The sequence below is a fragment of the Strix uralensis genome, chromosome 8 (genome assembly GCF_047716275.1).
Source record: "Strix uralensis isolate ZFMK-TIS-50842 chromosome 8, bStrUra1, whole genome shotgun sequence".
Lineage (NCBI taxonomy): Eukaryota > Metazoa > Chordata > Aves > Strigiformes > Strigidae > Strix > Strix uralensis.
The window spans coordinates 19,528,403-19,551,135 of record NC_133979.1 but is presented as its reverse complement, the minus strand read 5'-3'; the positions used below and the strand labels follow the sequence as shown (position 1 = coordinate 19,551,135).

Below are 22,733 nucleotides of genomic sequence, written 5' to 3'. Positions count from 1 at the left end.
CTTTTGTTGATCCTTGTCTCTACATCAGTAATGTTCTAAAGGAAAAACTCCCCAGCATCTGTCATGTGCAAAGAGAGGCTGTTAATTCTCTTGAATTTGAGTCTTTTTACAGCAACATGGAAAAACAGAAGCTTACAAGAAAATCTTAGCTCCACAGTAACAGTTCTTCCACTGCTAGAAGCAAAAAGAGGAAAATAGACCCCCTGGTAAAAAGGAACCCATAAAACCTTGTCCAGCTTCTTTCTGACGTTGTCTTCCAGTGTAATACGTCACTTACCAAAACTAGTCACTAAAAGAAAACTGGTTTTAGTGCAGTTTTATCCACATATTTCAAACTTCTGAAACAGGTCTGTCTAATGTATGTCAGCACAAATTGCTTGATGTGATTTTCAATACCAAACTAAAGGCAGGGGGAAGGAATACAACATGTTATTGTCACAGAATATGTGCAATAATTTATTTTTACTAATTTTTTAAAATTACTAATTATCTTTTGTTAAAGATGATACTCAGTTTTCTTGTATTATATCTGACAAGGGCTGTACTTAGATTTTTGGTTCTAGCAGTGGCTGATACTAGCTGACTCAAAATGTGGACTTCTGTAGCCCTGAGAACTTCTGATAGCTACGGTGAAATTTTTTTTTCAAATCCTTCCAAAAGTCTCAGTTTCTTTGTGGCTTAAGAGTTACAATAGTGAGCTGCAGATTAGAGGAGTTTAATAGTGAACCTATTCCTATTGGAAAATACTGATTTGTTAGAACTATAGTTTTTAGCCGGTAGTAAATGAAGATCAGACATCTGGTATTATACATACCCAGTCTGTACTCTTTTAGGTCTGCAAAAATTAAATGTGCTGTAGCCAGAAACTCCAGCAAGCCAGAGCATGTTCATGCTCCAGTTTGTCACTGAATGAGCTAAGGTTTATCTAACTCCTCCAACCCTCCTGCTTTACTACAGTATTATTTCCAGGATGATCAGATACGGGACACTTCTGCTTGCAAACTTCTCTGGGGCTAGGGATCACGAGGTTTCTTGACTCTGACTCATAACAGATAGCTCTTTGGGAGTTTTGGAAAGACCTCGTGTATCCAGACCTAAGACAGAGCAAATAGCAAGACTGGATGTTGGTAGCTTTATTATGGCGGTCTGGATAGGTGCTGACTAAACTTGTCTGTTTCAGTTGGCAGCTGGGGTGGGGAGGATCTTAGAAGGCACAGTTGCCATAACTCATAGTTTTTAAACTAAATATTGTCAGATTTCAAGTACTGGAGCATTTTCACTTTGTGTTGTCATTCTAATTTGGCCTGATATGTCTTCAATTAATTTGAAAATTGCCAGCAAATAAACTTGATTTCCTAGCCGGCAGTTATGCTGATCATTATTTTTTCTATGTGGCATCTGTGGGAGTTGAGGGAATGTAGCATTTTGTTTGTTTGTGTCCTTTCTCTTCTAAGACAAGTCTACAGTAGAAACTTGCTTTGACTTTTGTTTATCAGGGAATCTACAAGAACTGCTGCGTGAGCAATCCATGCATACCATGTCCTCATCTTGTGTAGTTACTTCTGCATTTTATCATTGCAGCTGCACAGCAGTGCTTTTAGAGTAGATATATTTTCTTCTGGTTATTTTAGGAAGACTAGAATTCTGATGTTTAAGGTCAAATGGAAAAGTTCCAGTCAATCCTCTTGTTTTGTCTCATTATCTCTTTTGTTACCGTAAACCAGGCACATTTTGAAAATGGTCTCTCAAGAACTGGCAAGTACCCAAATCCTGGTGTGATTAAGGTATGCAAGCTACAGCATCACAGGGTTTAGGACCTAGGTCCCAGTTACGTTCCTTCTCACTCATCTGTTTAGATAGCTGTTTGTATAGGTGTCTTTGCACTAGGTGGAAAGATGCATCTGTACATAGTCCCTTCCTTCAGAAAGCAGAAGTCAAGGGTGACCATAAAAGGCCACAGCAGTGTGTTATGTGTGGCCAGCAACAGACAGCACACTGCTGGTTTCTCAGCCTCTGCTAGGAGGAGTTTTGCAACAAGGAATTTAATCTAGTTTAATTCAAACTCACTCCCAACTAATGTAGCTGGTGTAGGCAGTCCTGTGAATTCTTCATTCTTCGAATTTGCAGGCAAATGCTCTTTAACAGCTTTGCATCTAATATGTACAAGGATGGGTTGTGTAAATTGTCATACGTGAGGACAAAGACCAATTTTCAATTTCATCTGAGGACAGAATCAAACTCCTAGGAAAAGGATGCAATGACTCATGCAAGAGTAATCACAGTTCATGCAGGGCTGCCCAGCTACCAGTCCCATTACTTAGCACGAAGTCATGTTACTCAGGAAATTACTACTCCTTTTCTGGTTCTTATTCATAAAACATGACAATGAATCATGACATTACTTCCTATGTAATTACAGTGTCTGAATATTTCCTGAGGTTTTTAGAATCAGTCAATAGAGACCATTTTATGTGCTAACTGATCTGAATTTTTGGCATGATTTTTAGATGTCTTTTACCTGAACTGTGGAATGTATGATTTAGATAGAGAAGCAAGACATTTTCCTTTATGCAATGAGGCAAATAATAGTGTGCACTTCTGTAGCATCTCCTACTTGATAAGCTGATAAAGTGCTTTACGGTCTTCCCTGTGAAAAATATCTACCACTCTGATGTATGTTACAAAAATGTAACTACAGGTCATACAGGAAATAAGTGGGTCAGAATACTAGAACTGAAAGCATAATCCAGGTATCTCAACTCTTCTTTCTGTATTCTCACCATAATTCCATTTTTCTTGCACAGGACATATTAGTGAGGCATTTTAGTGTCTAAGATGGGATCACAGTCTGTTGGTTTTTTGGTTCCTTTCTCCTCCCTCTGCTCTTCCCCTCACTCCCACAGGTATATTTTGAAGAAAGATTGCGCCTGAAATATTTTATGGGAAATTTCCATAGATTGTTACTTGTGGCAGTGAAGTTCTGGAATCTGTCACTGTGCCTGAAATGTTTCTGGTACTTCTCTGTCCTCAATACTTAACCTGGTTTTGCACAACTGGCAATGAAAAAGCAGAGTGCCATCAGCTGTTGAAGATCTGCTAGCTTTCCTAGTTTATCACTAGCTCAAATGTCATTGCATTTGAGGATGAACTTAATTGAAAAAATATTGGAGTGAGTTTTTGTTGTGTGTTTAGGCCTCATTTTATGTGAAATTGGCTTGATTTTAGATCTTCAAGGTTCTGTTCAGTGTCAGTAGGATGTTATAATTTTCTGTAATTTGGGGTGAGAATGTTATGTAAGTGTGCAAGTCTGTGACTGCCAACATACCACAAGTGGTGACCTGTGTCCTAGCACCAGTGAATGAATTCTTTTGGAAACTGTTGTCTTTCACATTTACCTCAACTTTTCTGTTTTGGAAGTTGTTATTGTAAAAAGTGTGTGGCAATACCAACAGTGCTTTCCTACTGCTCATGTCTGCCTTAAGGAACTGAAGTGGGGTTACTATGGGAAGGAGTGCACCAGTCAGAAATGCTGCCATGAGCCTTCTTTACCTCAGTCTATTAATTTTCTAATCTCCTGTCTCATCTTCATCTCTTACTGCATATGAGTGATCTCTGCCTTTATTTTTTTTCTTTCTGACTTTATTCTAAATTTCATCTTACTTGAGCTTTCTTATGCAAAGATTCTACTCATATCTATGAAAATTTCCAGAACTTTCCTCTCCCAACACCTACTTCTGCAACATAGAGGATGACTAAAGAATCTTGACTTGATGAGCTAAATGTTTCTGAAGCTCTAGCTACACTTCAAAGGAAGGTCCGGTGCTCTTTCTGTCCTGAACTGCTTAATTTAAAAAAAAAATTCATGGTGCTGTAAGGTATTTTAGATAGCTCAGATTGCAAAATTCAGGGTTCTGGACAATGCATAAAACCCCAAACTACAAAGAGGTAGATGTCCTAGTTCTACCCAGTACCCAGAGGTGTCACTATGGTAAATCACCTTGTGGAAATTTAATCCTGCTGTTGTCACTATTGGATGTAGTTTAACTTGTTCGAGTGGGAATACCATAGTTTCATTTATTTTTGATGATTGGTTAGGTAATACATAGAGGTCCTGGAAGATGAATAATCTGCTCCTTAATGACATTTATCATTTAGATAGTTTAGGACCACAGCTTCAGCGACATCATGTAGTGAGGCTCTGAAGTAGATACATCAGAAAAAACTTATTAAAGCTAGTCCTGGTGAAAATGGAGAGAGTGGGTGAAAGAATTGAACATTAGAGTGAAACGAAAGTAGTGCATGAAGGGATCTCCCAAAACAGAGGAACTGTACAACTAGTAGAGATCAAATATGTCGGAATCAATTAAAAGTTTGGTTAGGCAGAGAAACATTTGCCTCCGGAAAGCTGATCTAGATAGGATAGCTGTGAAGAGGTTTGCAGAGTGTTGGCTTCTGAGCTCTGATAAGAGGGAAAGAACAGTGTTATCAGAATTGCTTTGGACAACTGGAATAACTGCTGCAAAACTGGAGATGTGTTGGCCAGGCAGCCTGAAAGACTGAGCCAACGGGAAAGAGGCAAATACAGTGTTAAAGAAAAATTGGATCTGGACAGTGCTTTAAAAGTCAACTGAGTGTGTCTCTGTTTCTATTTCAGCAAAAGCCCTTTGGCTGAGTCAGTGGTACAGCTGAAGGTGCCTGAGGTAATTTGTTAAAAATGACAGTTCTGCCTGTAGTTACCTGATTGTTTTAAAGGGTATACTTTACACAAGGAGGCTAACTAGCCATCTGTTCTGTCAAAAGCTCTCGATCCTTTACAGCTATTTGACTCTGCATTTTAGAAAATGCATTTTATCCCACCGACCTGTTGCACAGACAACTTCATGTAAGGTGGTGGGACGAGGGAGAAGTCTGCTAAGGTAAGTAAATCGTGTGTGTCAGGTACGTGCTAGGCTCAGAATTGTCCGTGAACAGGGTGGATTTAGGAGACTTAATTTTTGCTGTAGAGCTATTCTGGGAGACGAAATTATGGAAGCGAAGTTCTTGAATCCCGGGAGAAGGGCGCGGAGAGGTCACCGCCCGTGAGGACTTGCGTGCCGGGGGCTCGGCGAGGGCGGCCCGAGCAGCCCGCCGAGGGGTGGGGTTGGGGAGTCGCAGAGCCGGGCCGGCGCTGGCTGCGACCCGCAGAGCGCCCGCGGCCGCGGCGCTGCCGGAGCCGCCGCACGCCGCTCAGGGCCCGGGGGCTGCAGGGGCCGGCCCGGCGCCGCCGCCCCGCGCTCGCCAGGTGAGTGGCGCCGGGAGGCGGCCTCGTCTGCTGCGGTGCGGACGGGGGAGCCGCGGAGCCAGCGCCGTACCGCGGCGGCCCGGGCGAGTGAGCGATAAGGCGCTCTGGGAAGGCTCCGGTTGAGTCACCCTCAGTTCACTTATCGCGAACTGCTCTTCGTTAGGGCAGGCTGGTGCAAGCGTGCGGGCCGGCTCCGACCGCGGCACGGCCGTACCTTGCGCTCTCCCGAGAACGTCCCGGTTGGTTTGCTGGAAGCGCTCCGGGCCGCCGGTGGTGCGAGGCCGGCCTCCGGACCCCTTCCCCTGCCCGCTGCCCCCCGCGCCGCAGCCCCGGGGGAACTGCACGGCACTCGCTGCCAGGAGATCGCTTGGTCGGGACGAAGCCTCCAACTAATCTCCAGAAGGCCTGGAAAGAAGCAGCAGCGATCAGACTGGTAACTGTGGGGCCGGCGTTGTCCACCCGGGCAGAGTTAAAAGTTGGGTGGGGGAGGTGTGTGTGTGTGTGAGCGTCCCTCTGTCCCTGCCTCTACGGGAGCAGCGAGCGGAGGAGCAGGGCCAGCCCTGACCCTGGCGGCGGCTGCCTTGCGGGCTACTGGAAATGCCATAGCCGTGGCAGTAGCTACTGAGACATTTGATCCAATGCTTAGATTTTGTAGGGATGGATACCATGCAAATTATTAAATATTTTTTAAGTATAAACCACAGGTGTACTCGAGATACCAAGATACTTAGCTGAGTAGAGAGAAAAGAAATGCTGTATCCTTTTTTTTTTTTTTTGTTAAAGAGGAGCATATATAAAAGTGCTTCTTTCTGTCCAAATTTGTAATTTACACAAGTCTCTTGTTAGTCCAAAATATTTAAGTGCATACTTACTGCTGAAAAGGTTTTTTAAATACTGCATTTTCAGTGAGTGGGTTGTTTTGTGGGTTTTTTTCAGTAAAGTGGGAACAGAGGAGCAGGCAAAATAATAAATGACTTCCTATACTAGAGGAGGAATAAAAGCTTGTATTTTGAAGCATTAGCTGAAAAATCCTTAGGTTTGACTGTAACGTCGGTGAAGTCCTCTATTTCTGGCAGCAAAATGGGGAGAGAATGTTTATTTCAAGTCAAGGCTTCATACCATTCAGGATTACTGAGCTGATTGGGCACTTAAGTTTCTGAGATAGTTTCACAGTACAAGCCAAATGAGGAGGTCTCTACTTACTGTTGAATCCTCTTCAATGATCACTTTTTTGTGGCATTTTCTATAGGTACCGAGGCATTCTACGTGTGAAAACTCACGAAGTGTGGGTTTTATTTGTTTCTCTCATCTCAAAACAGAAATTTCAAAGATAATTTATCCTGGCCTGTGTGCTTTCTGTTGCCTGAGAATAAAAGTTAAAAATAATATTTTTTAATAGATTGTTAGATTACAGTGCAAGGATGTATGGGGGCTGGAAATTGTATAACATATGTAGGGAGAGAGAGAGAGCATGAACATTTTGATAGCACTTCAAGACCCTTTGGAAGCACTGACCTAGCTGTAATCTTGTGGGGAGTTTTTGGTGTTTGACACACTCATGTTTTTTCTGATAGTAGCTTAAAGCCTTTGAACTATTGCGTATGCTTTCTCAATCTATTTTTCTGTATCATAACAGGCTGCAGGTTCTTGAACCTTAATAATCTTCTCAAAGTCCTGTGATCTGTTTGCTGTAGCAGCTACTGCATTGGTTTATCTTGTTTAAAAAAACCAAAAAAACCCCAAAAAAACCCCAACAGAAAATACAGGTTGTAGAAAGCTTTCTAAGCCATTTTGGGAGCAGGAATCCTCTTTCTTGTTACACTAATGAAGATGACTACATTGCTTCTAAGGAGACAATTAACGTGAAATCTACTTTGAGTTTATAGTGGCTATAGTTTTAACTGTATTTCTTCCTATGATGTGTTAACTTTAGTGGCTTTTCAGTCATGCTTCTTCTGTTTCCCTAACTTATTCTCTTACTACACAAAAAATAAATCAGAGGAAGTTGATCTGGTTTTTGTCCTGAACTTAACTTTCTTCACCATTAAGATTGATCACTTTAATTATTTCCCATGTGCTTTTGCATATTGCATGCAAATATGCCAAGTAACTTAGCAGGGAGAAAAGAGTAATACATCTCCTGCTCACCGTAATATATTGTTACTGGTTTTGAGGGAGGGAGGGCAGGTAGGTGGGAGGAGGTCGTGAGGAGATTTGCTGTGTCAAAAGTAAGTAGGATTTTCACAAAAGTTGACACCATCTTGTAGTTGTTCTTCAGTTGAATGTATTAAACTATGCTCAAGCCCTATTAGCTTCGTAGCATATGTAATGATAAAGATGTGGTAAGACTGAGTAAAGTATTGTAGCATTGGTGATAGGATGATAACACCAGGAATAGACTTCAGAGACTTTGGTCTGACAGGAAGAATGACCCAGACTGCAGATCAGTAAAACTTTGAGAGAAGTGTGAATCTTTTAATGTCCAAAGCTGATTTAGATGCAACTCAAGAGTTTTGAGATAAATAGCTTGAGAGTCTGATTCGGAACTCTGAAATTGATTTTCTATTTCCTTTTGTGAGGTTTCCATTAGTGCGTTGTTTTGGGGAAGTGAAGGTCATTTGTTTCATTGTTCATATGGTTCTTTTTTGTTTTGAGCAATGATGTGAAGAGATGCATACCCCATTGGATTAGAGCTTGGTGCATGTTTGGTCTTGCCTACCAGATCCGTGCTTTATCCTATGTCCAATTTTATACTGCTTTTCTAAATGTCATGCTGATTTTAAAGACTTCTTCGTTTGTATTCCTTCACCCTCATTCATAACAAAAAACTAGAACATTTCAGAAGTTACCTGGAAACCTTTCATGCCCTCCAGTTCTCTGAATTCACAGTCTGACTCCTGCCAATTCTGTTCCCATATACTTTCCCAAATTACAGATTGAAGAAAGTAAAATGCCACTCTCTATATAAATACAAATTCACCAAACATTTTTAACGTTATATTGACATGAGTCAATCTTGTTTGCATGTAGTTAGGGGAAACTTGTATGACTTCATAAGTGTTCTGTTTTGTTAGATGCTGCATTTTGACAAATAGGAATGTGTACAAATAGATTTCAGTTTCTTTTGGGCTATTGTTCTACTATAACTTCTACCAGTTCCATTGTTGATTGCATGATGGCGTATGTTCAAAGCATACTGTCTCTTAGGGAGTAAAGTTTTCAGGGTTTTTATATCTAGTAAAGTCAAACATTCTTTGAATCATATGCTAAAGTATTTGAGACATTCCAGAGTCTTCAACTGAAGAGGCTCCCTCCTTGCAGTGTTTACATTCAATATGAGAAAAAATGTATGGATGGTTTGGCAGGACTTTTCTTACTGAGCTAATTGTTGTAGTTCTCACTTTACGTTTATGAAGAGTACATAGTACAGCAGCACATAGTCAACCAGATAAATTTGTGGGTAGAAGTTAGCAGACCTGTTGTTTTAGGGGTTTCAATTTCTTTGGGTTTTTTGGAGGGTTTTTGCAGGGAGAATTGCTTGAAATACTATAAAAGCTTCTGTACACACGTAATTGTGGCCAAGTGTCTTACAAGTTCTTGAATGTAGATATTTTGTACTAACTTTGGAACTCTAACTTGATTCCTCAAAACAAAACTGAGGTGTGAGTTTGAGGATTGGGTATTGAATTTGTAAATCATGGGATGTTACTGAGAGTGACTTAAAAGGTGCAGGGGGAGTTTGGTTTTCTTTCTTAAGAAGGACTTCTTAGGAGAGGAGGTTATATGGAAAATACTGTACCGCAGAGGGTCATTGTTTATTTGTTGAAAATTCTCAAACTGTTGGATGGGAAATCTACTGGATTACTCTAATATTTATCCTGTGATTTGGTTAGGAGAGAGAATTCTCAGCATTCTTTTATGGATCCTCAAACATGAAGTGGTTGACAGTTTACTGTCATCGTTAAGCCTATTGTGAACTCATCTAGTATAAACTATTAAACTGAAGCTTTCATTGGTTATGTTTATACCTACTTGGTTTTGATACCTATTTGCATGAAATGTCATGTTTTCCATTTCAGCATAGTGGTGGTAATTTTGCAGGAAAGCCTAAGGAAAATCTCTCTGACTGGGCAACCTGCACTTAAATAGTCAGAATTCAGAGGTTTGAAGGTGTTTTTTATAAACCGATAAGGAAGTACGATTATTAAGTACAGAATCTCAGCAGCCCTCAAAAGAATAACATCTTTGTGCAATATGAGCAAGCTAACCTCCAGTTTTTCAGTCTATATAGATGGTGTTTGTTGCCTTACTACAATAAACATATAAAGCTGAGTTTTCAAATGATCGTGTGATTTCGAAGAAGTTTCCCCCCCCGCCCTTGTTTGAGGTAATTTTTATTGTTCCTCTTTAATAATAAAGCTGAATTTACTGGAAACAAGCTCTGTCAGTTTGCTTTAGCTATAGGAGGTTGTAGCTTTGTGGTATTTGCATTTAAGATCTTCCTATCTCTGGATCAGTCATTTCATTTTTAGTACAATTGTAATGCAAAACTGACTTCACAGCCCTCTTTTATTATTTCGGAAATAATTGTGTGATATTTGTAATACTAGCCAGCAGAAAATATGTCCTCAAACCACATGATAAATGGAGAGGTGATTTAGTATTTCACATCAAGGGTCCATATGGTAATTTATGGCAGACTTTTTGTGACAGTATGGTTTGGTTTCTTTAGGATTTCGAATTATGTTTGGATCTCTGTAACTAAAAATGTCAGTTTGTAATTCCTCAGCTCTTTTCAACAAGAAACCTGACCAAAGTCAAACAGATTCTCTCTGGGCAGAGGTGCTATTGCCAGAGGCTTTTCTACTGTAGTACATAGTAGCTGTGCTCAGACAGAGCCTTGGCAAATTGAAGATTTAAAAAAAAAAAAAAATCTAAATATTATTTATCATCTGTAATTAATGAGTATTTATTGATGCCCTTCAGTAAGGGAGAAGTGGGAAAGGATTTGTTGGTGATGTCTGGAAACCTTATCCAGCCTGTGAATCTCTGCAATGCAGCTGACAGGAAATAGCAGAATTCTTTCATAAATTTGAGATCAGCTTTAGTGTTACTGTAAAACTAAGCCTGGTATGATAACCTCTGTGTAGAAGTAACAGTAGCTTCAGTACAGCAATGCTTTGATAGTACCTGTGATGCTGATGCTGGAGAAGGGAGCAGGAGGACTATAGAGGCAGCTCTGTCTTCCTTGCAACACCTGTGCATTCTCCAAAACCAGAGGAATTCTTGTGCAGCTGTAGGCAGCTGACTTCCAGACTGCTGGGCCTTCAGGGTGCTACTTTTATTTTTCAGCATGAAACTTGACCAAGGTCAGAACAGATTCTCTCTGTCCATAACTGTTATTTCCAAAAGCTCTTCTGCTTTCTGATTTCATATCAATCTCTGCTGCTCCTGTGGCTTTTCCAGTTTTTATAGGAAACACCTGGTTGACTACCACCTAGGTTAAATAATGTCGGACTGCTTGACCTTTAGGTCTGTGTGTATGTTCCATAGAGTGGCTTTTGCAGGCTATTGTAACCAGATAGGATAAGGCAGCCTTTATTCTGTAATATATCACTATAAAGTGAGCACAAGGCAGCATTTTTTGAGGAACAGAACAGCAATCTGTTAATGTGCCTGAACTGTTTGTCTCTAAGTATCTTGCTCATGATAACAGAAAAACTTGTGCTGTATGGCAGGCTATAATTGATTGTACAAGAGAGTGACAGCTATGCAAATCCCTAATGTCAACAACGATTTGAGCCAGCAGGCTGTGCATGCTGAAGAAGAGAATTCCAATAATCTGCTCCTGCTCTTATCTCTTGGGTAGCCCTTTAGTTTACAGCCTGTTAGAAATATGTGACCAGTTCTCTGCTAGATTTATTACTTGAGCAAGACTCTTCAGAAAGTTTTTTCCTCACAGTGTGCCAACTACTGTATTTAGAAACATATTCTTCCAAACCAAGCTGTAGTGTCCCCTTTATTTTTTGTCAAAATGTCATAAAACTTTGCTTTTTGTTAATGATTCTAAGTTGATGTCTGAGTCTTCAGAGGATGTGAGGGAGCAAGAAAGAGGAACTTTGTGGATAAACAGAGAATTGATCTGGGCCTGCTCTTGCATGTGTGTCCAGATCGGTTGTTTTCTGTTGTGACTTTTCACGTGTATAGAAGTTAATATACATGTGTGCTTCACATGCAGTTGGGGGCAATGTGACTGGATTATAATACAGGCTACAGTTTGAGGTATCTGACTGCCTTAAAGCAAAGCAGAAGCTCAATTCTAGATGCCTTTTGTTACTCATGCTATTTAACTTCCATCAATTGATGTGCTATGATAAATCTTGTTTCTGTTTTTCCAGATGCAAAAATGATAGCTGCAGGAAAATTTTCAAGTCTTCCCAGAAATGGCCCAGTGAACCACCAGTTCCCATTAGCTTCTTCCATGGACCTTTTGACCACTAAACCTTCACCAACTGAGCATCGCTCAGACTCCTTTCAAGACATCTCTATCCATGGCACTCTCCCCAGGAAGAAGAAGGGGACAATTGCCACAAGGTCTTGTGATATGTTTAGCCACATGGGAACATTGCCATACACCAGAACACACCGGCAGCAACTACCTTTGGTACAGGATGTTATAGAAGAGTACCCCCCCCAAAATGGGAAGAGCAACAAACTCAATGCCAGGTACCTTGTAAAACCTTAATTTACATATGTTTGTTGCATAATAATTATTTTATTTCTAGACCTCTAAATGCCCTGTTATAAGTGCAGCTGTTTGTTACAACTTTGCATTCCAACAGAAGTTGAATTTTCTCCCTGGTACTCAGTTTAGGTCTTGATAGAAGAAGCCAAACAAAAAATGATGTGAAATGTGTAGGGTGGAGAGGAGTGAATCTGATGCATAGATTTCAGGAATTCTGAGAATTTCTTTTTTTGACTTACTGAATAGCTCAGGCTTCAAAATCGTTTTCCTTTAGCAATGAGGTCAGTATATGGGCTGTTAAATACAACAGTTTTAAAATGTCTTTCTATATCACTCTTTCTGTGGGATCTAGTGATCTGAATTTTTAGTCTTTCTTTTGACATCTGTATAGTTTTTAAAAATAATTTTTAAGGGCTAGGTCTTGCCTCTGAATGTTTAAAAGGTATAGCATTGCATGTACTATTCCCATGGAGGAAACTTTTAAAAGTCACTGAATTGCTTTGAAATGACCCTTTGCATTGTTCTAACAGAGCGGTTTTAACCAAGTCAAACTATTCAAACTTGGTTTTGATTTGTATGCAATGCTTATACAGATGGAGTGCAGAGGAAAAGGAGGGAGTGGTGTTCCAGCTGCCTCCAACCTAGAGCTACATGTGAGCTGTTTTTCTTGAAGACTCAATGGAACCCAACGTACCCTGAGCTAATGGCAAATTATACCCGTTTATTATTTTTGCCTGACTTCTCAGTTATAATATCCATGACTATTGAGAAAGAATTACACTGTCATAGCTAGCATTTCTTTTGGGAATCTATTATCATCACTGATATTTCATTGCTTACCAAAAAAGTAATTAATTTTGTAAATGTCCTTTTCTGATATCAAGGTCTATAAAATGGGAAAAAATTTCCAGCTAACAAGAAAAATGTAATGCACTGCATCAGTTAAAGGCACAAAGATGAGAGTGTTAAGTTGCTTGGGTGACAGAATTAAAGGTTGTGAAAAGATAACCAAATGACAACTTCTGAATTAGGATTTATAGTCTTGCTGTGTTCATCACTGTAAGAGTAAGATCTTTTTGTTCTCAAATCTTGCAAGGGAAGGACAGTCCTAATTATGGTGGGGTTGAGTATGTGGAGTGGTTTTTGTATGCTTTCTGCACACAGGATCAAGCTTTCTTCTCACTTGAAAATAAGTCTTTCTTCTCTATACCCCATTCACTTTGAAAGAAGAAAGGGCCTCAGTGTGTTTAGTATTCCTCTGTCGCTGAACTCTGCGATGTACCTGCTTACATGAACTGGCTTTTTGACATAATTTGCCTCTTTGATTTGCATACTTTTGTGTAATGCAAGCAACCAGGGCTGCTGCCATAAAAGGAATATGGTGGTATACACTGAAGTTTTATCTTATGTCTTCTTTCTCAAGAGCAGTTACTAAACATGATTTGCAAGAGATGTTTTCTTTTCTTGAGAGACCAAAGCCTCCATATTAAATATATTTAGACTTGTAACTGATGGGAAGAACACTTTTGCACAAGCAGTAAGAGTAGGAAAAGAATACTTGAGAGGAAAATGCCAAGAAATTCTGCCTGATCAGAATTAAAACACGATGTTTTTGAAATAATAAGGGATTCAAAGGATTTTGTAAGTGCAGCCTGTTAGTAGAATTTGCATCTTTTGAGTCATAGCACAGAATGCTATGGTAACAACTTGTAACTTTTGCTTTCTTTAATTTTTACAATGGATCTTCATACGTTCTGCTCGACGACCTGACAGCCCAGTTGTATTACAGCAGAAGACACTACCAACTTGACAGTCAGCAAATATATCACTTCCTGAGTCTTCTTGGGATGACTCTGTACCTTTCATTAGTATACTTAAAAGAAAATTGGGAGAACAAGTCTGATTTTCCTGTGGTAAGCATTTTGCCATATATGCTACGGTATATATTCTAATGCTTACACTCATATTGAAATTAGTTCAGACTAATAGTATAGGGAAGTCCGTGTTACCTTATCAGAGTTTTATCAAAAAAGCCCTGTAGTATTTTTATTTCCGTGTAGGAACTTGTGAAATAGTGTAACATTACACAGATATTCAGGAGTAAATCAGTCTTTCATTGTTATAATGCTGTTTACAAAAATTCAAACTGTGAACACACATTTTAACCAAACTTTTTCATGATGCATTGTTCAACCCAAGTGCTATATTTGATGTCGGTGGACCAGAACTAATAGTGACTAGGATTACAGTGTTCATGTCCACATGGATCCAATTATACTGAACTGTGACTCAGGCATGTCATAGTTTAAGTTTGATTAATTCTAATTTAAAAACCATAACTATGATAATATTTTCAATAATTCAAAATGAGTAATATAATCTTTAATACATAAATACGCAATGCATAAGTTTGTGGAACAAAAAATAAACTGAAGCGAGGAGAATAGGAAAAAGGTAAGGAATTATGTCATTCCCTAATTGGACCTCTTCTGATTTCCATAAACTTTTTTTCTGTCTTATATTACAGCTACCTAATTGCATTACTCTGTAGCCAAGATGAAGTACATGTATAATAATTTATTTGTAGGATTATATTCTGTCAGGAATTTTGCATCTCTATTTTTGCATGTATACTATGTCTTTATGGAATTTCTGGTATCTTCTGGATTAACATGGAAGAATAAAATTCCGACATACAATTCATGCAGTTTCAGGGGAAAAAAAAAAAACAACAAAACACCTAAGAGATAAAGTCTCTTCAAACCTCATAGTGACTTCTGAAAACTTGGAGAAATTTTGTCAATTTTCAATACAATAAGGTTGTGTTCTCTTCTGTATGGTTTGGGAATGTACACCTGTGCTACTTAGTTCAAGGGGGAAAAAAGTTTTCTTTCTTGAGAAAGCTCATATCTGATTTTTAGAGTCTCTTGGAAATAAGTGGCCAAAGTTAGAAGCAGCTGAGCTCTTGAAAGTTCTTGAAAGTTAGTTTTATTGGCTAAAATAAGAATTTTCCCTTGAAAGTGGAGAACTTTCAAGAGAGAATTTTCATTTTAGCCTGTAGAACTGTAAACCTGCTTGTGTGTAATGTTCTTCATTATCTGATGTTGACAATTAAACCTAAATAAAGCACTGTTGGAATTTCCCTTTGACACCTGGTCCATGGGTTATCTTTGTTTAATTAGCTCTGCGTTATACCTTTATTTAAAAGAAAAATTATTCAAATACATATCTGTTGCTAGAACATGTAGTCTCTTTTTTGGCCTGCGTCTTATGGCTGCCATCAGGAAGTCCAGAATTTCCAAGCTCTTTTTAATTATTAAAGTTTCACACTTGTATAGGTGAAGAAGGCGATCAGCCTAGACATCTTTCTTGCTCTTCTTACAGAGGCAAAGAGTACTGGCTGCATTTGCTGTATCAAATGCTTCATTTCACTATGCTGATACTCATGGTTTTGTGCAGCTATTTTAACTAGTATCTGTTCCAGGGAAGTAGAATAATTCTTGTTTCTCTGTTCTAGTGTTTTGGGAAAGGTAACTGGTTCTTCCCCCTGCCCCCAATACTTCCCTAGTTTTCACAGGCAATGCTAGCTCAATTATTTGCATAATTTTAGACTCTTTATAGACCTTACAAGGCATATTTCATTTCAAATAAATGGATATTGGAAATGTCAAACTCAAATTTTTCTGTGACCAAGCACATCACAAGTCTGCAGTCCTTATTAGAAAGACTTGTCATACCTACATTTGCCCAAAAATCAGAGAGAGGATGAGTCATAGCCTCATGTTGTTTAAAGCACAAACTTGAACTTACATTGGATTAACAGAAAAAATTGTGTCACTTGGAACTGCCTGTGCACTTGGATGATTATGGTTCTCCCTGACTGTCATACTAGTTTAACAGACTTGTGGCGTTTTCATGCTTTTTCATTAATGCAGCCAAATATCCCTCAGACAAACAAGACCTAAAAGCAATGCAAAACTAGCACTATCACAGCAAGTTTGAATATAGTGATGAAGGCAGCTGTGAAAGACCAATTTCGACATTCTACACCATTTCAGTTGGATGTCACCAGCACCCACATAGTCTTGGGTTAAGGTAGTAGTTGTCTCTGTGGGTCTGGTACTGGTTCTGATAGGAACATAACTTAAATGTTTCCTCATTGTAGAGATGTAAGGAATTTCTGAGGGTTATTAAGAAGATGGAACAGAGCAAAGATTTTTGCATGGAATCTTTTGCAAATATTCTAAAGCAAAAGTAGATTTCGGTATCGATACTGTGCTCTCTGTTTCATGAAGCAGCGTGATTGCAAGAGGTAGCAGAACAAGTAATTGCTGCTTTGATTGTCTGGCAGCTGACAGTTATAGTACTCCGTGTTCCTAAACTTCCTAATAAAAAAATCTAACAAATAGTTTCATAAAAACTAACAGAGTCTGATTCCAAAAGACATGTTTCTCATGCAAGACTTATGCGTTGTTGGAATTGCAATTGGGCTGCATATATACTATCCATTATTGGTCAGCTAATGCACATACCAGGGAAAGAAGAAAAAAGAGGAACCTAAGATATTCTGAAGCTTTTTCCTCCATTTGGGGTTTTGAGTTGAAATTAGTACTTTTACAAGACATGCAAAAATCTATTCCATAGTCGTGGGTGCTGCTGCAGGTATTCTTCAGTACTTAGTATAGAATAAACATCAACAAGGACTCTTTCCATGGTTAGGATATTCATAGTGTTTCTTCTTATGTGGATTCTCTGACTAATAAATTTTGAACATCATGCCACACTCTTCCTCTTAGCAAGTTGTCATGGAGGAAGTAATTCCTTCTGCAGCATCTAGCCACCTATTTTTTTGAAATTGTGAGAGAAATATATTTTTGATACCCCACTATCAAACAGGCCATTAGTTGTTCTGTGGGGAGAGAAGTAATGCAAGTGGTATGATAGTTTCAACATTGTGTTCTGAGAGTCAGGCTAATAAAGATGTGATCTTCACAATCAGTTTAAAGCATGGTGAAGAAGACTAAAAAAATACCCCTTTCTCAGTACTGATAATTCCCTCTATTGCCTGCAAAGTAAGAGGAAAAAACCCCAGCCTGTATTCCTGTTGAAACAAACAGGCTTTGCAACAAAATTAGGTGAAATTCAGTTTAATAACAGCTCTGGTGTGAAATTATAAACTGTCAAGAGGCCAGAAATATGATCCAAATTTGCACAAAGTTGGCATTGTTTTGGGGTTGTTTTTAGGTTTTTTTCTCTTCGTGATGCTTTGAAGGAATTTAATATGAATTTCAGGATGGATAATCTAGGGCAGTAGTAAAATCAAAGCTAGATGCAATTTCTTATGAATAAGGTTATTAATTTTTTATGGTTTGTAGAGTAACATGCCTATTTAAAGCCCTTAGTGTTTCATGTGTGTCTAACTCAGACTTCTTAGAAAAGATACTTGACTGATAAAAGTATGTGTATGAGAAATGTGGCATTTGATGGAAAGAAAGATGAGTTAATTTTGTCCTTGCCCTGTATGTGTGGTATGGGACTCTTTGAAGAGTAGAGCTTTGGATATTCTAGGAGAGACCGTGTAGTCATACATGTGCATTGAATCACTATCTTCCCTTTGCTGAGCTTTACCCTAGGAAGTGTTGAAGCACACCATCTGCCAGAAATGATCACTCTTAAGTTTTCATGCTAATTAAAGCCTCCAAACAAAGTTAACATTAATTTACACTGGCTGTTTCCCGTTATACAGGATGTTTGTGAATATATGCTGGTTTAATTCCTGTTTACTTCTTTTCAGTAGCCATTTCATCTGTTCACACTTGCAAAGACAATTTTTTGTTCAAATTCCATTCTTTGTCTATACTGACATTTCAGAAATAGTCATTGATAAATAGTAGGGTTGTACTGTTCAAACTGGCATGGAATCAAAATAATTTGTGCATTTCTCGAAATTACATATAATGCCCTGGATGTTTTGTTTTATCACTGTTCATGAGAGGTTCTGACCTCCCAGCTGGTCAGAATTAGATTATTCCCCCCCCCCCCGCCCTGTTTTTAAAGCTTTACTTTTAACTATCTATGTATTTAGAAGCATAGAGTTGTAACTACGGAGCTATAATTTTAGTCTTTTCTCCTGGCTCGATTTTGTGTTTTCAAGCCTTGTAAATTCCTGGCTATGCTGGAAGTCCTGAATGTGATTGTAGCTGCAACATTACTTCTGTTTTTATTGATGTGGCTAGAAACTATTCCTTTTTGTACATTGATAAGACATAACAGCTTCTTTTTACTCTACCAAAATCCCAAACATGAACTGTTCATATCCCATTTTTTTTTAACATGGTTCAGGCGTGTTTGAAAAAGGAAAATTGAATCTGGTGGGTGTGGGGAGGGGTGGGGGGCAGGTTGTGGTTAGCTTGGTTCTTTCACTGAGGAAATGGACAAACCAGTACCTCTGACGTCTTCCAGTGCTTGCTGAACGCTGTTGCAAAAGATCAAAATGTGGCAAATAACCTGTGAACCAAAATGTATTTTATAGACTAGCCCTAAGTATCTACGTACAAATGCTAGGAATACACTTAGTTTCTCTAGTTCTGCAAGTACGATGGGTGTGTCCAACTGTATATTTAGCTAGACTTCAGTCTCTTAGTTTGAGTACTGGTCAGCAGATTTTTTTTTTTGTCTTGTTTTTCTATGTCAGCTTTTTTCCCCATTATTTCAGATAAAGTGCTATCATCTAGCATTGGACTTTCTGTTGCTTCAGCAGAGTTATTCTAGAGTAGATTAGTTTATCTGATCATTTAGGATATTCTGTACTCTTCAAAATTTCTGATCTTCAAGGCTCTGCATGTTTAGCTGGTTGAGACTTGCATACTTGTCTCATCTTATGTAACTGTCCAGGAAAAAAATAAAATTATGTTCAATTTTAAACTTGATTAGTACCACTGATGTCAGTAGGGTAACTTCATCAGCATAAAGTTAAGCAGGCTCACAGTCCTCTGCAGGACCTTGTCCTTGGAGGGCAGTACATTTGGAGGGTAGCAAGGTGTTAGTCTTGAGGTATAAAGCCATCAATGGCTGCCTTCTGGGTTCCTGAAATTTTTCCTTCCCTCATAGTGGTATAACCACAATATATCAAGTAGAATAAGTATTTTTCGTGTTTCCTGTGTGGAGAAAAGTAAATTATAGTGTTTGTTGGGTTTATAGAATGCAATGTAGTTCTTAAGGTATGAAAATAATTGCAAGATTAACAGGAAGAAGATCAATACCTTTGGTTCACTTTAAGTTTTAGGTTAAGATGGGGAGGAAATTTTTATACAACCACAGAATTGTTAAAGTAAAAATAGTTATGGTTTTGGTGTAATGCCTGAAACTTCCTCTTTTCCAAAAAATCTGAACCAGACTGTTTGTGAGTTTGTGGTTGTGTTTTTTAGTAGGACTAAGATAAGTAGGGTGAATTTAGAGCTACTGAACATCTCATTAACCTCTTCCATGTACACACAAATGGTTTTTCGAAAGGAAGGTTTCCTTAGATGTTGCCAAAGCTTCATGCTTTTTGTCTCAGAATTTCCCCTTCTTTCTCTTTATGTGTCCTGTTCACATCTGCACCTGCAAATCTGACCTCTGCTGTCTCAGAAGTGGAGCAGAGCTACCCACTAAAGCTGGTAGATGTTTGCGGTAGAAGGAGTGCTCTGTTATATAAGCAGAGAGTAGCTAATGTTCTTTGTTTACAGTCAGTACCAAATCCTCTTATCCTTTAACTTTTAGGGGTCATTTCTGTTTTGGCTTGTCTGCCTTTGCTTTCCAGCCCCTCTGTCCATTGTTGGAGTCAGATTCTTCTGTTGTGAAGTTCTACTCAACACTTCACCCCTTTGTTCCCATTTTGATGCTCACATCTGCTGTCTTTTCTTGCATGACATAGACCTGCAGAACAAAAGCTTCACTTCTTGCTTTTGATGGGGATTTTGGAAACTTGGCTACAGGTGACAACTACCAAAAACCTGCCCATGTGGGATCTTGGGGGATGGAGATGAGGGGAATGGGACAAAATGTCTCAAAAAGAGAAACCATATCTCCAGTGTTGGAGATCAATTAAACCCTAGTCCTTCAGCTTCAGAGCAGAGGAACTGGAGTCCCATATGGCTTGGGCACAGTTGTAGTACTGTTTGAAATCAATTCTGGGATCAGGGCCTTATTGTTAATGAACGACTTGCCAGGTGAACTTGAGCCCCAATTCCTCAAGGCCCCAACCAAACTGAATGTATGTTATTTTTCAAAAACTTCCTGAAAACTTCTATCTTTTCAGCCTGTTTTTCCTTTGGGCAGAGGACACTGTATATAGTAGAAGGTTTCTTGAATTACTCCTTCCATCACACCTGAAGCTTCTCTTCTAGCTCTGCTGTTTCCTGGTCTCTTTTGTAAAGATTCTGGAGCACACTACTCACTTGTACCAAGTACTATATTGCTTCCTCAGCTTGCTTCCTGTCCCCATGTGACCATTTATTTTCCTTTCTGCCCCTTTTATGCTTTAAAGGTTCACTTTCCTTGAGTACTGCAGGTCATAGCAACAGTGTGTTGGTACCTGTGGCTAACAACCAACAATCCTGAAGATAAATGTGAAAGTGGCTATTGTCTTTTCAGTCCCTGAATGAAGACAGGTAGAAAGTGCATAGCAAAAAGGCAACTACAATTTTAAAATACCTTTTTTCTCACCTGCACTTAGATGCTTACTTCTAGTAAACACTTTTCTTAATCAGGGCAGCAATCATTTTAGAGGCCTTCTTTTTAAAAAAACAATAAATCAGAAGAGACCATGACAATATTGTACTAGGACAACTGTCCTTATATTTTTAGATTATGATAGATCATTTCTATATCAAAAGTTTTACCAACTGTATATATGCTGCAAGGTACCTGTTAATCTGTCACCTTCTGGGTGAAACTACCATTTGTAGGTGTACTTCTTCCTTTCAGCAAGAAGTGTTTGTTAGCAAAAGCATTGCACTTTCTCCTATGCTGTGGTCTGATAGTATTTTTATGATAGGTTGTGAGATACCTGCTGGCCTCTGAAAATACTATAGAAACTACAGTCAGTTCTTCACAACTCCTTCCATACCCTTGCTATCCTTCTTAATACCTTAGAACTGCTTTGTTACATTTCACAATTTGTTCTTCTTACAGGTAGTTTCAGGCTTTCTGTTCTGTAGCTGAAAAAAAGTGTAGAGCCAGTGGATTTTTCATGTTTATTCTGGTAATAAGATAATTTGACACTTCCACATTTAAAGAATTTCAGCTACTGCTGCAGAAACCAGTTCCCTTAGCACAGATTAAATTAAAATGAAGTATCCCTAACATTTTCTAACCAGCTCCAATAAAGGAACAGTACTTCTATGCCCAGTTTTCGCCACGGTTGCATGTTCTCAGAGTTGTGTTCTGAGCTTGCTGCAACTCACTGGTGCAAACTTGTCAAACGACAGTCTATTTTGATGATGGGATGTGGGTAGATGAGTGATCAGTTGTAATACTGGATTATAGATTTCTGATAGCAGGAGATCAGTGAAATTGAGTAGAATATCCCCAGCGTAGTTAAATGTCATGTGGGGGAATTATTCCTAATGCTCACTTGCAATATCCAGTGTAGAGAGGCATTTGATGCAATGAGCTTCTTAAATTGGGGTAAGGGAGTAGGGAGGACAGTTCTTTCTCCACCATCATCTTATTCAGTACTAAAGGAGAGGATTAACTTTCCTATGCTTCAGTCCAAATTACACATTCCTGAAAGACATATCAGCCAGATGACAACCATGTTTTGAAAAACTGTACTTAGATTTACATGAATTTCAGATGAATGATTCTACTGAGCATTTGTCAGTCTTTTGGGAATGTGCATATTCATTTTACAAGGTTAAATTATTTTTGAACACTTAAAAATTTGTGGAGATGGATTCTGAATAACTACAGCAACTAAAGCACTGGCTGTAAAGAGTTGCCAGCTGAAGGTATAGATAGCACACATGTAATGAAGTTTGTAGAAACAGTGACCATTTTGGATAAACAATAGTCTTGCTGCCCAACCACTACTTTCACACCATTGTAACAGGCTTGGAAGTAGAAGATTTAAGGAGGTCTTTGAAGAACAGAGTTTTGACTCTGGGACTCCTAAATGTTAAGGAAAATAAAGGAAAAAGAATGGAGGTGTCTAATCTGAACTTTTGAACAGGTTGTAGAGACTAGTATTGTATGTGGTGCAGAAGTAGAAATTGATTTGGAAAAGGCATAAAAAATGGGGTAGATTTTTCTGCTGTAATAGGTAAAATGGAGCAGGTTGGGGGGACACAGAATGTTGAAGTGGTAAAAGTAAATGGCTGTACCATTATCTCTGCAGGGGCATTCTGAACACTTATGAATGAGTTGAGATTTCATTTAATTTAAAGAAAAGTACATTGTCTCTTTTCTTGAGTTTTTAATTGCTAAACAGTCCCTACCCTTCTTGTATGAACTGCAGGTCATTACTTAGTTACAGCAGTTTGCACTTGTTTCCACTGGTGCTCGAATGAGTCATGACCATGGTGTTGTGCAGCTGCAGACAGAAGGGTGGAATGGCCTTAGGAATGTAGTAGGAGTGTGTGTGTGAAGCAGAAGCTGCTGGAGGACAAAATCACTGGATCTCTTACTCTGGTTTACAGTACAAATAAGATCAGTCTGCAGTATGTA

General features: G+C 38.9%; 1 protein-coding gene across 6 annotated transcripts in view; it reads left to right on the top strand.

Moving 5' to 3' along the window:
• BCAR3 (BCAR3 adaptor protein, NSP family member) overlaps positions 1-22,733 on the top strand; it is a 112,907-nt gene that overhangs the window by 46,809 nt on the left and 43,365 nt on the right. For 3 of the 6 annotated variants that reach the window (XM_074876533.1, XM_074876534.1, XM_074876535.1), the window contains one exon: positions 11,680-12,007. In XM_074876533.1, coding sequence (XP_074732634.1) covers positions 11,680-12,007 — 328 coding nt within the window. Of the gene's footprint in view, positions 1-5,172; positions 5,282-5,346; positions 5,715-9,563; positions 9,669-11,679; positions 12,008-22,733 lie in introns of those variants that run through there. The other 3 variants (XM_074876536.1, XM_074876538.1, XM_074876537.1) reach the window with 3 other exon arrangements.